We start from the raw sequence: 14,513 nt of genomic DNA on the forward strand, positions 1-14,513 counted from the left end.
GTCGTGGGCCTTTTGGTGAATGCGGCCTTTCACCTTCTCCATACGACCCACAGACTTCCCAAAAATGTTTTCTGTGATCCCCCTCCCGCTTACCTTTTCCTGCAGCACATCAGCCCTGTCCTCCAGTTCAACCAGTTTGTAATTTCTCTCATCAGCCTTGTTGAAGTTGTCCAACATGATGTCCCTGACCTCCTCCACGTCCCCCTGGACCTGCTGCAGCCGGCTCTTCCCATTCATCTGTCCAATCGAGACACGCAACATGATTAAAGACAAAGGAAGACATAAAGTGGATTCAGTCAATTGGTGATAGTTTTTTCAGGGATTCATGCGTTGTATCTTCAAGAGCTTGTAACACCTTATTGCCCTACAAGGCAGCTGCGCTCCAGAGATGCTGGGTTACTCGTTGTTCCTATGGTTTTTAGGGGCCAGAGCCTTCAGTTATCAAGCTCCTGTTTTGTGGAACCAGGTTCCACTTTCAGTCCGGGGGGCAGATTCGGTCAGCTCTTTTAAAGTAAAACTTTAAACTTTCCTCTTTGATTCTGCCTATAGTTAGGGCTGGCTCAGGTTAGCCCGGACCAGCCCTTAGTTAAGCTGCTATAGGCTTAGAATGCCGGGGGAATTCTTAGGACACACCAAGCTCCTCTCTCACGCTCCCGTTCTACCATAATTCACGTTTTATTAATGCACATGACTAATTCAGCTTCTTTCCGGGAGTTTTTTTTGTGCTTTCTCCCCTATCAGGTCTCCACCTACCGTGGCCATGCTGATGCTTGCTGCTGCCATCATCATCATCTTTATTATTTTAGATATTAATCATATTACTGTACTCGTAAACCAACATTACCCTCTCCTAAAGTCTCTGTGCTCTCCCTCCCCACAGGCTTCTGTGGATGGTGGTTCTGTCTGATGGTGGTTCTGTCTGATGGTGGTTCTATCTGATGGTGGTTCTGTCTGATGGTGGTTCTATCTGATGGTGGTTCTGTCTGATGGTGGTTCTATCTGATGGTGGTTCTGTCTGATGGTGGTGGCCCCTGCAGTGGTCCTGCTGTGCGCCTGGCTTACTACTCACAATTACTTGAATCATTTCTGTCATAGGAATTGAATGTATTATACATTGTTCATTCTGTACACATGGCATCCATTGTAGTCTGTCCATACCGGGAGTGGGATCCCTCCTCTGACGTTCTCCCTAAGGTTTCTTCCCTTTTTTTCATTTTTTGGGGAGTTTTTCCTGTGCCGATGGTGGGTTTCGGGACAGAGGATGTCGTATGTGTACAGACTGTAAAGCCCTGTGAGGCAAATTTGTAATTTGCGATTATGGGCTATACAAAATAAAATGAATTGAATTGAATGCGCTTGCCTTGTTTGAACCTGTGGTGAAAGAGCGGTTTATACGGGTAATACATGTATGCAAGCACACAGTGTCAGCTGTTTGTTTCTTGACAAGATCAAACGTTGTTGCTATTTGGCATCCGCGCCGAAAATGGCAAACCCATGATAAAATGTGTAATAACTGCTTTGCACTTCTGGACAATTATTTTTCCGTGGGGATGAAGGGGAAGCCCTGTCAGTGTTCTGATGTGTAAAAATACGTTTGTATGTTACTGGTGAAGAAAGAAAGTAATAACTCCCGATCACGTCGCTTCCGGATGACACGCCAGCAGTCCCGCAGCGTGGACGACTCAGCCGTAGCCCGGCCCAATCGCACAATCACACAACCCACACCGGCCTCTCAGAGTTCACAGACAAGATAGTGGGTCGCTCATCCTTTTCCCCTCAGGACCCCCATCTGCCCCGAGAGCAGTGACACCTAACCTAATCCATCAGCGGGCTGTTTCCACCCAGGGCTACGCCAAGATGATCAGATAATACCACCCTCCTTTAGGCCTGCTCAGAGGAAATAGGCTGCAGCACCAAAGGAAGCCTGTTCCCGTCAAGGATGTTGGCAGGAACAGGACACCAACAGAACAAAACCAAAAAATCCACACTGTCTGCACCTTTATTTGGTTTAACGTCATTTCCTGTCTAAACTCACTGTACGTACACATTCAGTGAGCTTTATTTCAGTGACTGATGGAAAGTGATTCATGCAATTCCTGTCAACGTCTTAACGCAGGGAACTGTTGCCCGCTGCGGCTCCCCTCCTTGCTTGCTTCCTTCCTTCCCTCGCTCCCTTCTTCCTTTTGTTGAGTTCAGATCAGTGGTGTTTTCTACGTTATACGCGGGTATATACGCCGTATACGGCATCGTTGTGACAGAACGTTATAACATTTATAGATTCACCCGGTCTAAAGCAGTACCAGTCGAAAAACAGATGACGTGACGTCACGCACGCGCAGTCCACCGCGGGACTAACGGACGCATTTAACGCGTTTCATCTCAAGAACGTGCGAGACGCTGAGGCGGCCGGTGCCCCGGTTCCCCTCCCGGTATACTCACCACAACAATATACACACCACCTCTGGTTCAGATGTAATGACAGCATGTATAAAGTTTAATGTAACTCATTGAATTCTTAATTCAGGATTTAATCATCCTGATCGATTTGCGACAAAAAAGAAGAAAAAAAATATAGTAGCTGTAAAAACAAAACATGTAAAACATATTATACTAAATATAAAATCAAATACACAACAATCATCGAAATGATCCATCAGAGATCGCGACATAACCCAGTGAGCACAAGACGTAATTCCAACGTTGAAATATGGTTGAAATCGGGTTGAAATGAGGTCTGAACGTCTAAGACCTCATTTCAACGTCTTTTCAACCGGCTAAAAATGGGATAAAACATCAACGTGCCAGAAAACATAAATTTGTTGACAAATGTGTCATGATGTAACGTAAGGTTGAAAGATAGACGATATTAACGTTAAGATTTTCATAATAATTAATGAACTGGTCGGCGAAATTTGGTCTACGCGAAGACGTAATTTCAACGTATTTAATATTTCACTTAAAACGTCATAAATATGAAACTACGGACTGCGTGCTGTTAATAAGATGCGTTTAAGACATAATAATGCGGACAGGTTCAAACATTACCTACTAAACAACTCCGCTCACATCTGTAACGCGCATGCGCGAGTTCTTAGACGCCTGCAGAGCTCCGAGCGGACGCAGCACGAAGCGAAGTTACGGCAGCAGAGCGACATGAACGGGCTGATAGAACCACGACTACCGGCTCCACTACTCTGTAAGTACGCGAGTGTTTGAATGAAGCACACCTGGAACTATAACCGGGTGTTTTACTTGTGCTGCCGACTCGATACAGGAAAGACGGCCCTTTTTGTTAAGCTAGTTAGCGTTAGCGCAGGTAGTTTGCTAGTTAGCATGCTAGCTTGGAGCATGCTAGCGTGCAGCATGATAACCTGGACCAAAAGTAAACATTCCAGACATTTTTGTGCGTGTTTGGTGTTACTAATGCGTTAGATTGTTGCTGTACCCATACATATTATTGCATTTCACATTGAAAATACGTTTTTAAAGCAATGGGGGCTAAATACAGATTGCAAGGGTGAAGGGCTGAATTCAACAAGTTGTGCTCTGTAAACAAGAGGCCGAAACATTGTAAGTTACTGCTGCTTAAAGCATGATACTGTGTAATATACCTGGACATGTTACTCCAGAAATACCATAAGTTGCAGATGAATTGTTATCTTGTTTATAATGTAATAATTAAACCATCTATAAATGAGTGTTCTAACGCACCTGCTGCTGTTATTATTATTAGTTTATTACTGTCATCATAAACCCAAATGACCAACTTTGCCTTTGTGCTTTACCTCCTCACAGGTTTCTGCGGGTGGTGGTTGCATCTGATGGAGGTTACGTCTGATGATGGTTGTCCCTGCACTGGTCCTGCCTTACCCCTGGCTTAATAATCCACAATATTAGAATCATTTATGTTGTAGGAATCGGATGTACTGTACATCTTTTAAGTTGTTCACACCTTCTTCCCTACTGTTTTCCCCTCAGGTTTCTCCAGGTTGAAGGTTTTTTACATTTTGGGGTTTAGGGGACAGGGTGTTGCATGTTTACAGATTGCAAAGCTGAACAAAATAAAATGATTTGAATTGAATAAACACGTTGACCAGAGGAATCTGCTTTGTGCACTCTGACTCCCTTTACACAAAGAATCCTCAAGTGAGGATGAGGGAGATGCAGCTGATTTCAGGTATACTATCCCAACTCAAGTGAGGCACATCTTGTTACAGAATCTATAATGAAGTTCCAATGATTCAGAAAAATGGTCTACAAACACAGAATTGTTGAACACAGAAATGTTGTTTCTGCACTTTTAATTCCATAATTTATTTTCCTGAAAAATATATTTTATTTCTGTATTGTTTTTAATTAGCAAAAGTGCTGTTATATGTATAGTGTTATATTTATAATAAATACAAATCAATAAAATAATGTGTTTGTCCTTGTAAAGGGATGTTAACATGACAACTGTGACTAAGTATGTAACTTGTACGTTTCCAGCGAGCAATTTATCCGTTGAAAGAACGTTTAAAAGACGTCTATGGCCCGACGTTGAAAACACGTTGCAAAATGGTTTAATAGTGAAAGTTGTTTCAACGTCTATTCGTAGACGTTGAAAAGACGTTCGCGTATAGACCCGTTTTCAACGTGATTTATAATATCAGTGGGAAACTTACAAATGTGGACGTAGTTTCTTTTTAAACATCACAATGATATAGCATACAAGAGAGGACGAAATATTACCGTATTAAAAAATCACGTTGAAATGTGGTCTAAACATAGACGGTCTACGCGAAATGCGTTCCTGTACCCGCAGATATTAAAATAAGGTCACACTAGTTCATCCTTATCCTATAATAATGCATTTCCCCTGTTCTCTGCGTGTCCTTATTATAACGCAAAGGCATTTTTTTTTATAATGTCTTACCATTTCTTTTGCGTCTCTATTGTTTTGGGCTCGAGGCTGTCACCGGTCCCGATGCGTTCACAGTTCGACCAAGTCCACTTCAGAAGAAGTTATCACACCGGATCAGTTCCGGTAGCTGCAAATCTTGTTTAACCGCCTGGCCTCGAGCGAGCGCAACCGGTTTTTTTGCACTTTTACTTTTGTTTTGTGTTTACCCAAAACACTTGAGGCCCCACATTTTTTGCCCCTTCAAATGTCACTTTATCACAATCCTGACTTTCTCGGGCAACAAATGATCGCACCTGGTCCAAAAGCATCACTTATTCAATAACATCTTCAATAACAATACGCTCATTTTATTCCCACTTGGTTCAGATGTTTGACATTGAGTATAATCGCTTTTTGGAATATCTACAATTTAAATGATCCATTCAATCCCAACTTCATCAACATCAAGACCCTTAATCTAGAGTTACCCCCCCCAATCTTTAATTAATTAATATCACCACCTCAAAAAAAAAAAATCGACTTCATGACTAGTGAATTTGCGATTAAGGGAGACAGAGACAGAGACAGGGAGAGATACAGACAGACAGACAGAGAGAGAGACAGACAGACAGAGAGAGAGGGCAGATCTACCCATCCCTTCGTATATGGTAGACAAGTAAAAAGGATAAGACCGCTGATGGGCAGAAAGCAGTCATCCTGCTGCATTATCTCGAAGTTGGACGATGACTGACGAGCGCTTCCTTTAATTTGTAAAGCAGAAATTAAGACAATAACAGTCTTTATAATATTGAGAAAAATGATAAAAAGCGTGAACCGTATTTGCATTCAGTGTATGTGGTTTTCAAATTCCATTCCGTGACTCTAAGAGAGGAGGAAAAAACAACCGTTTGGTTTCTTTCTATGCAACCCTAGATCTTCTTGCTGTACTGTGACCACGTCACTCTCAACAGAACTGAAAAATCGTTCTGCTCATCCCGTTTGTTGTTGTATCAGGGAGACCTTCCTCCTGTTGGTCAGCCGTCAGCATCCTTTGACCTCAGCATCTTACCAATCCGTTCGCTGCTTCCTCATTTTTGCCTTCCAGCGTGTCTGTGCGGTCAGGACCTGTGTGATTATCTTACGTGTGTCTTTCAGCAGTTTTCAACTTCCCTTTTCCCATCAAGATCAAGTATCTGTTGGCCCTGTGGGGCCTCCCCCATTACAGTTTGCCGTGGCCTTCGTAACTTTCCATCACAATTGGACTTGCATTTGTATCTTTATATCAGTCTTCAGGGGCTCCAGCTACTTTCGAGGGTTTTCAGCTTTACTATTGAAGCCTGTGAACACGTAGCTCATGGTTTGTTAGTGACCTAGAACATTCACGTATTCCTAACGATAATAATAGATCATCAATATCTCATGTGTAATTAAATGCATGTATGATTTGTTGTTAAAACCATTACAGGATGATGGTCTTGAAGTTTTCCATTCTGTACTGCTAATATTAACTAATATTCCCTTCTGTTATGTTCACTGTGTATTTACGTATTCACCCACTGAACTGTTGTGTCTCTACGTCACTGTGGGTCAGACCTCTTTCGAAACGACCCCCTTTTGTCTCACCCGCCGGGTCCACAGACTTCCACAGGAGAGCGGGTGTGCAGTGTGATGTGTTGCAGACACTAATCAGAGAGTCTCTCAAACTTAGCAATTATAAAAATGTTTAAACAATAAATGGGAAATTTGTGCTAGAACAATCAAACAATTCTAAAACAAAATAGCATGCATGGTAAAATCACAGAGGATCCAAAGAAATGTGGTAAAATGTTTAGATTGTAAGCAGAAAAAAAATCACAAAGTCTAGAAAATGGGAAAAACATAAAAACAAAACTGAATATTTTCAGAATGGAGGCAGGAAATACTTTTAGCCATCTGGTAATTCATGTCCGGCCGCCACCTTGTAACGTTCCAAACCACGTGCTTCGTGTTCTCACAAGACTAGGCAGCAATCACAATTCACTTCCTCTGAGTGCGTTTAGAATGTTAGCAACATCTAACGCGGCTGTAACAAAATCGTAACGTTTCAACTGATTTTTAATGTATATATTAATGAACACAAGAACATTCCAGATATCCTGACAAAGGCTTTTAACAAAGAGGTTTCTGTGGATGGCCTTTGGTCGGTGTGATCACTTACATCCGGACAGAAATGCCAAGGTGACTTTTATACATTTTTCTGTGACAGTTCTTGGAGTTTTTTGTTTTGTTTCAAACCTAGAAGGAAAAACATACCAGAGGTTCCCTGTCGTGGGGTTTTCTCCAACATAGAAAAAAAATCCGAAATGAATAATTACCGAAGATCAAAAAAGGACCGTTTTCAGAATCTGGTTCTCTCATTATTCTTTGTTGATGACAACACAGTAACGCCACCTTGTGGCTCTTTAACAAACCGCAAATGAGAGGACAACAACGTAGAGCGAACATACTATTTATTTCTTATTAAACCATTAAAACCATTGATCAAAACATTCATGCACATGGCACAAGCTGAGCAGGAGGCCGGTTGTTCATCTATTTAGGGAATGTGTATATTTTGAGTTGAAGACTCCGGCTGCAGCCTGTGTGATGAGCAACGTGATGGTGGAGCAACAGGTAAAGAGAATCCAGCTTCTGCCCCCAGAGTCATGCTAAAAACACAACTAACAGCCTCATCTTTAGACCTACAGACAGAAAAGGATTAACATAGGAGCCGTTGCGCTCTACCAATTTATGATCAATCATTCTGTAGTAACCATTTTTATAGAAATCGCATACAGCCTTCATTGGTTCACTTTTGATTAAAAAAAAGAAACAAAGCATTAAATAAATAGCCTCTAAAAGAACAGTTAACGCATCAGTCAGAGGCAGACGAGAATATATATATATATATATATATATATATATATATATATATATATATATATAGAACGGTGAGACTTTGACTATTTACACTTGATAGTGGGCGTAGAGGGAAGCTCGGCACTGTGGGAGTCTACTGGATGACGCGGACCCAGCAGGGGGGAGCACGAAGGGGGGGGTACGTTGATCTCCCAGCTGGTAGGCTGCAGGCGCCTGATCCTCCAAAAGCTAGAAGTGTGGGAACAGAACTCTAGAGTACACAAAGTCCTGCACTTAAACTGCGAAGCATCGGGGTTTAAGTGCAGTTGGGGAAATGCAATCTGTTAAAAAGGCGGATGTCGCTGCAGAGTGCAGATGGGTGGAAAACGCACAACTGCAAATGTTGGGTGTTTACAAAGTTCACATCCCGTCATCAGTTATGTTTTATAACATGAATCAAGATCTGACAAACAATTGAAGATGCACTCTGGTTTACAGCATTCAGACTCAACACAGTTCACTACGGCTTGATAAGCGTTGACTGTGTACTGTCCCCTAAAACACAGCCCTCCACACAAATAAGGACCAAATTACAATATTTCCAAAAGAACCAAAGAAGCAGTACATATTCAAAAACACGTCTGAAAATAATTTAAAAGAATGCCTATGGAGAATTATTTTTTCGAGATTGTCTGATTACAAATAAATTGGAAGTCCTTTTGAAAAGAGACGACACCCACAAATGGTAACAGACAATTCAGCGCTGTTCTCAAATATAGTGTGACCTAAAATTGTCAGCGAGAAGACGTTTCCCGATTTCCTGCATTATTCATCTTTCGAACAATGGTAGCGGCTCCTCGTGAAAAAAGGTGTGCTTAAGTGATAACATTCGAGACCAAAAGAATACCTAGTAAGAGACTGGAGAAATCCGCGTTCATCATTTGCTTCCACGCACACATTAAAGTGACTTTCTCCTTGACAGGATGAAATCAGCGTTGGTGGTGGAGCAGTGAAACAAAGAGAGCGGCTGGACAGCAGCGTCCTTTGAGAACAGGAACTGTGTTTGTGCCGCTTTCACACAAAGACGCCACACCTCCCAGACACCCGTGTTTGATTTCCCACTAATTCAAATATTGCTACAATGGGATTCTATTCTAAGAGGGTTTCAAAAGCTACAATGTGCCATTAAAGTTCCTTGGTCCTTGAGGTCCAATAAAGGCACGAGGGTAACCTGAGGAAACTACTTATTATTAATTATATTACTTTACTTTACATACTGTGCATTACCAAACTGTTTGTTTAGGATTGTGTTTAGGTTATTTGTACCGGCGTGTGTTTATGGGTTCATGGCTTGGTGGTGGGGTTGACTATAGGCGGCACGGGGGAGCTGATAGGAATCACTCCGGTGGCCAGCAGGATGATGATGAGGACGATGACCAGGACGACCACCACGATGACCACCACCATCTTCACGTTCTTCCACCAGTAGGTGCGAGCCACCTTCTGAGACGTCTGCTTGAAGTGCTGAGCCTGAGGGAAAGGGGGGGCAGAGACAACACAGCTGATTGAAGCAACACACAGCAAAGCGATCCAAACCTCTGTTGGAGACATCACGTGTGGGATCTTGTTGGCGGGGAGGAGGTTATTTTTATTATTTTGTTCCCACCAATCAGGAGCGAGTGACGCATCTGTCCCAACATTCTTTTCCTGTTCACACTGAAGCTACATTAGTGGTTGCTAGGTGCAGTTGATTTAATTTGGAGTAGTACCTGATCGTCATAGTGACGTCAGCGTGATGCTTTACGTGTGACTTTGACTAATAGTTCACAGATGAAAAAACTGTTTACACATTATACAAAAGACCAATTTGCTTTGATAGGATTTTTTGGGGTATATATTTTAAAGCCAATTCAGGATTGTTTAAAAAGGATATTCCGACTTTGTTTCCATACTTTATGATTGTAGTGCTATATATCTTTCCCAGGCTTGTACAAAGGCAATGCAGTCCTTCGTGAATAAGAGATACAAGCTTACAGATGGGCACATAAACGAGTTACAGAAATACTCTTTTTGGTTCTTCACAGTTAATTTTGTCTGTATGTCCTCTTATTGGGGAGTACAGATCAAACAAAGCTCTAAAGGCATTTACATTGATCGGAAAAAGACGGTCAATTTAAAAAGAAATGGTTGCATTATTTGGAGGTTTTATTGTGAAAGTTGCATGAAAAGGTCACTTGAGTCTGAACACTAAATATATACAGATGTAGCCAGCAGGACGTTCGGTATGCTTGTTACCACTTTTGCTTCTCTTTAGGTGGAGAGGGAGCTATTTAAACATTAAAGAAGATTATTTTTCTGAGCGTCACCTTTATTTCGACAGCCGAACTGAGGAAAGGAAAAGGGGCACGAGTGGAATTAAACCTGTTCCTTGCCACCTAAATGAATTGGGAGACAACGTCCCCATTCCTGATGCTACCTACATCTGTTGGACTGTGTCTCCACCTGGTGGAACCAGGCGTCAGTGTGCACCACACTTAAGCCCGGGTTTAGGCTACAGGGGTTTGGTGATTCACCGGCGCCCCAGACAACCGGAGGGGCAATCCAGTCAGGGACCACGGGCGATTACGCCACCGGATTATCTGGTATTTAGAGAACCAGTCTTAAACCTCCACCAATTTGCATTGATGCATTTCCCAGCAGATTTAAAAATAGCATCAGGTATGTGGTAAGAAGTACTGACTCTCCTTCACACAGGACGCAGACACCTCAATGGCCCTCCATTGGTATTGTGCAGGCTGGTTTACTCGAGTTGCTTTCTGGCGCAACATACAGCTGTGTATGCGAATGTAAATACGGCCGCTGGGAGAAAGCAGATTAACGTTTGTTCTGCCCAGGTGCCATGGACGGTTTCTGTGATAATTCACAGAAACAACATTTCCTGGAATTCACACAACTTACAAGGTGTGCAGTTTTACAGGCCGTGGTCACTTCCTGTTGTTTTTTTGCACTCTGTGTAGCATTGTTGTGGCTCTTGTTAACACACACACAGCACTCGCCAGAGATTCTTTGCTGACGACCAAAAACAGGGCGAGACAGGCAGACAGTCGCTATAGATACGGCCCCAGCCGCACACTTCTAGCGGGTCATAAGTGAGGGTTTATCAGTGTGTGTAATCTGCATAATGGCCGATTAGTGTGGCTTCCAGGGACACAATGATGGAATGGAGCCATTCTCAATGTTATCAGTTCCACCTGCGCTTTCACTGCTATGACCGAAACGAGCGCTACCAGGAAGAGGAAGCGAGGCGTCCGAACTTCACACTAAAAGTTGTTTGGTTGATGAACTTTATCAAGAAAGGGCGCAACTTAAAAAAGTAGGTCAGAGCAAGAAGGGGGTTCCCACTCGGACAGATTGGGGACATTCCAGAACACAAATGAATCCGACCAAGTGACTTGTTATTCCGGTTGGACAGATCATTATCACCGAACTCAATGCTTACCGACACCTTTGTTTACAAGCTCACAGCAGGGCGGAGATGGTCGGCCCTCTTCATACAGGTCGGAAGGGGAAGGATAAAGGCTGGCGCATGCGTCTGCGTCTTTACGCTGACGCACTTGTTTCAATTCATGGTTCTAAAAGGCCTGCGCGCGTTGCAGAGATATTCACCGGCAGAACAACAATAGGTGGAGTTACGTGTTTTTGTTGAAGACGACCTGGAGAGTCACGTCTTTGTGTGTGGAAGTCGTTGGTCTGTTTATTTATCTATTTATCATAGACTTTATTGCCCCGTGCATTGCCACTGCTGCTTTTCATCGTGGACACATTTGTCCCGTATTTTCCTCCACAACTTTGTTCCCCTCGACCGGCAAGGAGGTGTGAAAAGGCACGCAAAGGGACGCGCAAGGGGCTCTTGCGTCCGCGTGTCCTTGTGTCTCTCTGAAAACGCAGAAGCGTAAACTAGGTTTGAGACTCACCCCAGCTTGCAGGTCCTCCGACTTGCCCATCAGGTCATCCAGTCTCTCCCCTCGGGCCAGGATCCGGTCCACATTCTGCGTCATGATGTTCTTGACTCCATCCACCTGTTCCTTCAAGTGCTGCACCTTGTCCTGTGGCTCAGCCGCCTCTCCTCCCCGCTCCTAGGAAGGGAAGGAAAGGAAGGGAAGGAAAAGGCCATTAGTGAAAAGTAGATGAGGAACAAAGTACAACACGCGTGAGCTGCGATCCATATTCAAACTTTGTCTCGCGGTGTTTATCAGTGGGGCGAAAACAAGTTGTTTGTTTGAAGGAATTCAATAACTTGATCAGATTTGGGGTCAATTACCACTTCCACTTTATATCTTTGGATGGGTTTGTCTGCCCACATGAGGTCTGTGACATCGTGTGGAAACTCGAGGCTCAGTCATTGGATCAATTCCACTCTTTTTGTAATGGCTGCCTGCAAGTCACACAATCAGTGACTGAGCATTCGAGTCTGTTCTCCAGGCACATTTTTACCAAACGGCATCATTTATCTCATCCTTTCGTCAACCGATATCACAAGAGCTCACCAGGAGGATGAGGCGCCAGGTCACACAGGCGTAGGTGTGATTTCACAGCAGAAATGTTACACACATTGTGTGTGCGTGTGTGTTATGCACAGTGAGTTCAATGTCCCAGGAGTCCGCATCAGACTGTAAACAAAACCGTCTCTAGGACACGGAGCAGGTTTTCCTGCGTCATCTACAGTCAACCTTCTCTCTACCCTTTTCTTCTCCCGACCCAGCGCTCTTTTGAAAATATTTATTTTTCTTCACGTCCCCATTTCATAATGTCGTTTTTTTTAAACCCTTTCCTGCCACAGAGCCCTCTCTGTCTCCCCACCTTCTCCACTACCTGTGCTAGTAGTTTAGTGAGGCCCAGCGAATGGCCGACAGGTATCGAGTATCAACATTTAGAGAAAGAGAGGCGGTTAAGCAGTAACGGCGGCAATATTGTCCTATTCAAATATTTTAAGTTCCTTTGTTGTGCATAGAAAGCCAGACGATAAGGGAACCTCTCGAAAAAAAGACTTTTCTCACACAGAAGGAACGAGGACTGCGGTTGGACCGCGGATGCAAACGCAGAAAGGATGGATTTCATTTGTCGTGGGATGAAATCCTCACCGCTCACTTCCTAATCTAGTCAAATGTAGAACAACTGTCAGCTGCGAAGGGCGGCGAGATTTCGCCGGCCTCAGGAAACGCTGCAGGGACACGCTGGTGTCAGCGGCACGCGGCCGGCTTTCACAGAGAGGCAGCGCTTCAAACCCCTCAAGACGTCAGCGGTCCGATCGGCGTGGAAGAGGGAAAAACCACACGGAGGGCGTTGAAAGGCTTTCAGCCGGTGCCCGTCGGGCCCCCGACCGGACAAGCATGTGTGACTAAAGTTATGAAAACGTGCCACATGGCTGCCAGTGACACAGCAGGCGCTGAACACGGAAGGAACAATTACACAGTGAAGGAAGTAGATTTTAATAACTCTAAAGTCACGTAAAGTGAACTATTTGATGGTCCCGGGGGGTCTTATGGGGTCACTGGGGTCTGCACAGGTGATGGGGATTGAAAACGTGCTCCAACAGCTATTTTAAGCTAACTTGTCAAAAAAAAGGGATGGTACAATATTATGTGCAAATCATTTTGAAATTAATATAATATGAATTAATAGAATATGAGGGAAGCAAGATTTTTCTCAACAACACAAGGATTAGTCAAACTGCGTAGATGTTTTGTTAATACGAACTATTAGGCCAATGTGACGCTGTTAGCTGAAGTTAATGGAAAAGAACTCAACAAAGTGTGCACTTTGTGCCGTTAAGGAACGAGCTTCAGTCGGCAAAGTAACTAAGCGATTAAACTTAAATTGACACATTTCTAAATAGAGTTTGGCTCAAATAGAATCAACCGAAGCAGAGTTTTGCAATACATGCGGAAAAGGAACGTTTCAAGAAGACAGGCATAAAAACAACTATATTATGTTTTAAGATATTTAAAAGCAGTGACCGACTTTGACTAATAATAATGTAATGTAACGTCATTAGTGAAACCGTCATCGGCTTCACTCCAGGAACAACTCGGCGACCGGTTCGTGTCATTTGGCCATTTTGTCAGCCTGCTGCGGGGCTTCTTTTCTCCACGGAAAGTTATTATTATTTTTTTTATAAAAAGGCTAAAGTGACGTTCAGACTTTAAAGCGAATCGGCGTTAACCGGAGACACGCACCTGTTGCACGTCGTGTCCCGACGTTAAACGCGGCGACGACGGAGAGGTTTTCTAAACAACAACACAAAGAAACAGTCGCCTCCACCGTGTTCTCTTACCGGATCGAAATCCATCGTGTTGGAAACAAAGCCCGTCGACCACTTCTGATGGATATTCTTCCCTTTGAGTTGAGGCTGTTATTTAAATAAATAAATAAGCTTTTTAACGGACTTGAGGCGCTCCGGCACCGCGGGTGCGTTTCCTCGTCCGTTTAACTTCCTGGTTTTCTATTTCTTTTTTCTTCCTTCAGACTGAATTCCTTCGCTTCGCGTGTCAAGCGGCGCGTGAAGCAAACAGTCGTTTCCTTCCGTGGTTCTTAAAATAAAGCGTAACTTTTTTTGAAGAACGTAGTAGTGTTAAGAACATGGTCGTTAAAAAAAGACTTATGTTCAAGGTGAAAAGTTTATTTAAACGTTTCACCTTGAACATAAGCCTTTTTTGATAAAGTACTTTGATATAAACATTTAATGAAAACAGCA

General features: G+C 43.3%; 1 protein-coding gene and 1 long non-coding RNA gene across 2 annotated transcripts; one reads left to right on the forward strand and one right to left on the reverse strand.

Annotated features, from left to right (window-relative positions):
- Positions 1-3,065: 3,065 nt before the first annotated feature.
- LOC144386359 (uncharacterized) lies at positions 3,066-4,085 on the forward strand. Its single transcript, XR_013452062.1, has 2 exons — positions 3,066-3,196; positions 3,796-4,085. It is a non-coding gene; the product is annotated as an uncharacterized LOC144386359 (long non-coding RNA).
- A 2,873-nt stretch (positions 4,086-6,958) lies between these two features.
- Positions 6,959-14,454, reverse strand: vamp8 (vesicle-associated membrane protein 8 (endobrevin)). The gene is made up of 3 exons (XM_040195581.2): positions 14,094-14,454; positions 11,734-11,895; positions 6,959-9,289 (listed from the first exon to the last, which is right to left on the reverse strand). The coding sequence occupies exons 1-3, from the start codon at positions 14,106-14,108 to the stop codon at positions 9,104-9,106; spliced, it is 363 nt and encodes a 120-aa protein (XP_040051515.2). The 5' UTR covers positions 14,109-14,454; the 3' UTR covers positions 6,959-9,103.
- Positions 14,455-14,513: the final 59 nt, after the last annotated feature.

This window comes from Gasterosteus aculeatus, chromosome 13 (genome assembly GCF_964276395.1).
Source record: "Gasterosteus aculeatus chromosome 13, fGasAcu3.hap1.1, whole genome shotgun sequence".
NCBI classification, from domain to species: domain Eukaryota; kingdom Metazoa; phylum Chordata; class Actinopteri; order Perciformes; family Gasterosteidae; genus Gasterosteus; species Gasterosteus aculeatus.

Excerpts from the sequence above, each read along its gene's own strand:
- vamp8 (XM_040195581.2), bottom strand. Across the intron at positions 9,290-11,733 it reads CGGAGGACCTGCAAGCTGGG|GCTCAGCACTTCAAGCAGAC; the intron begins GTGAGTCTCAAA and ends CCTTTCCCTCAG.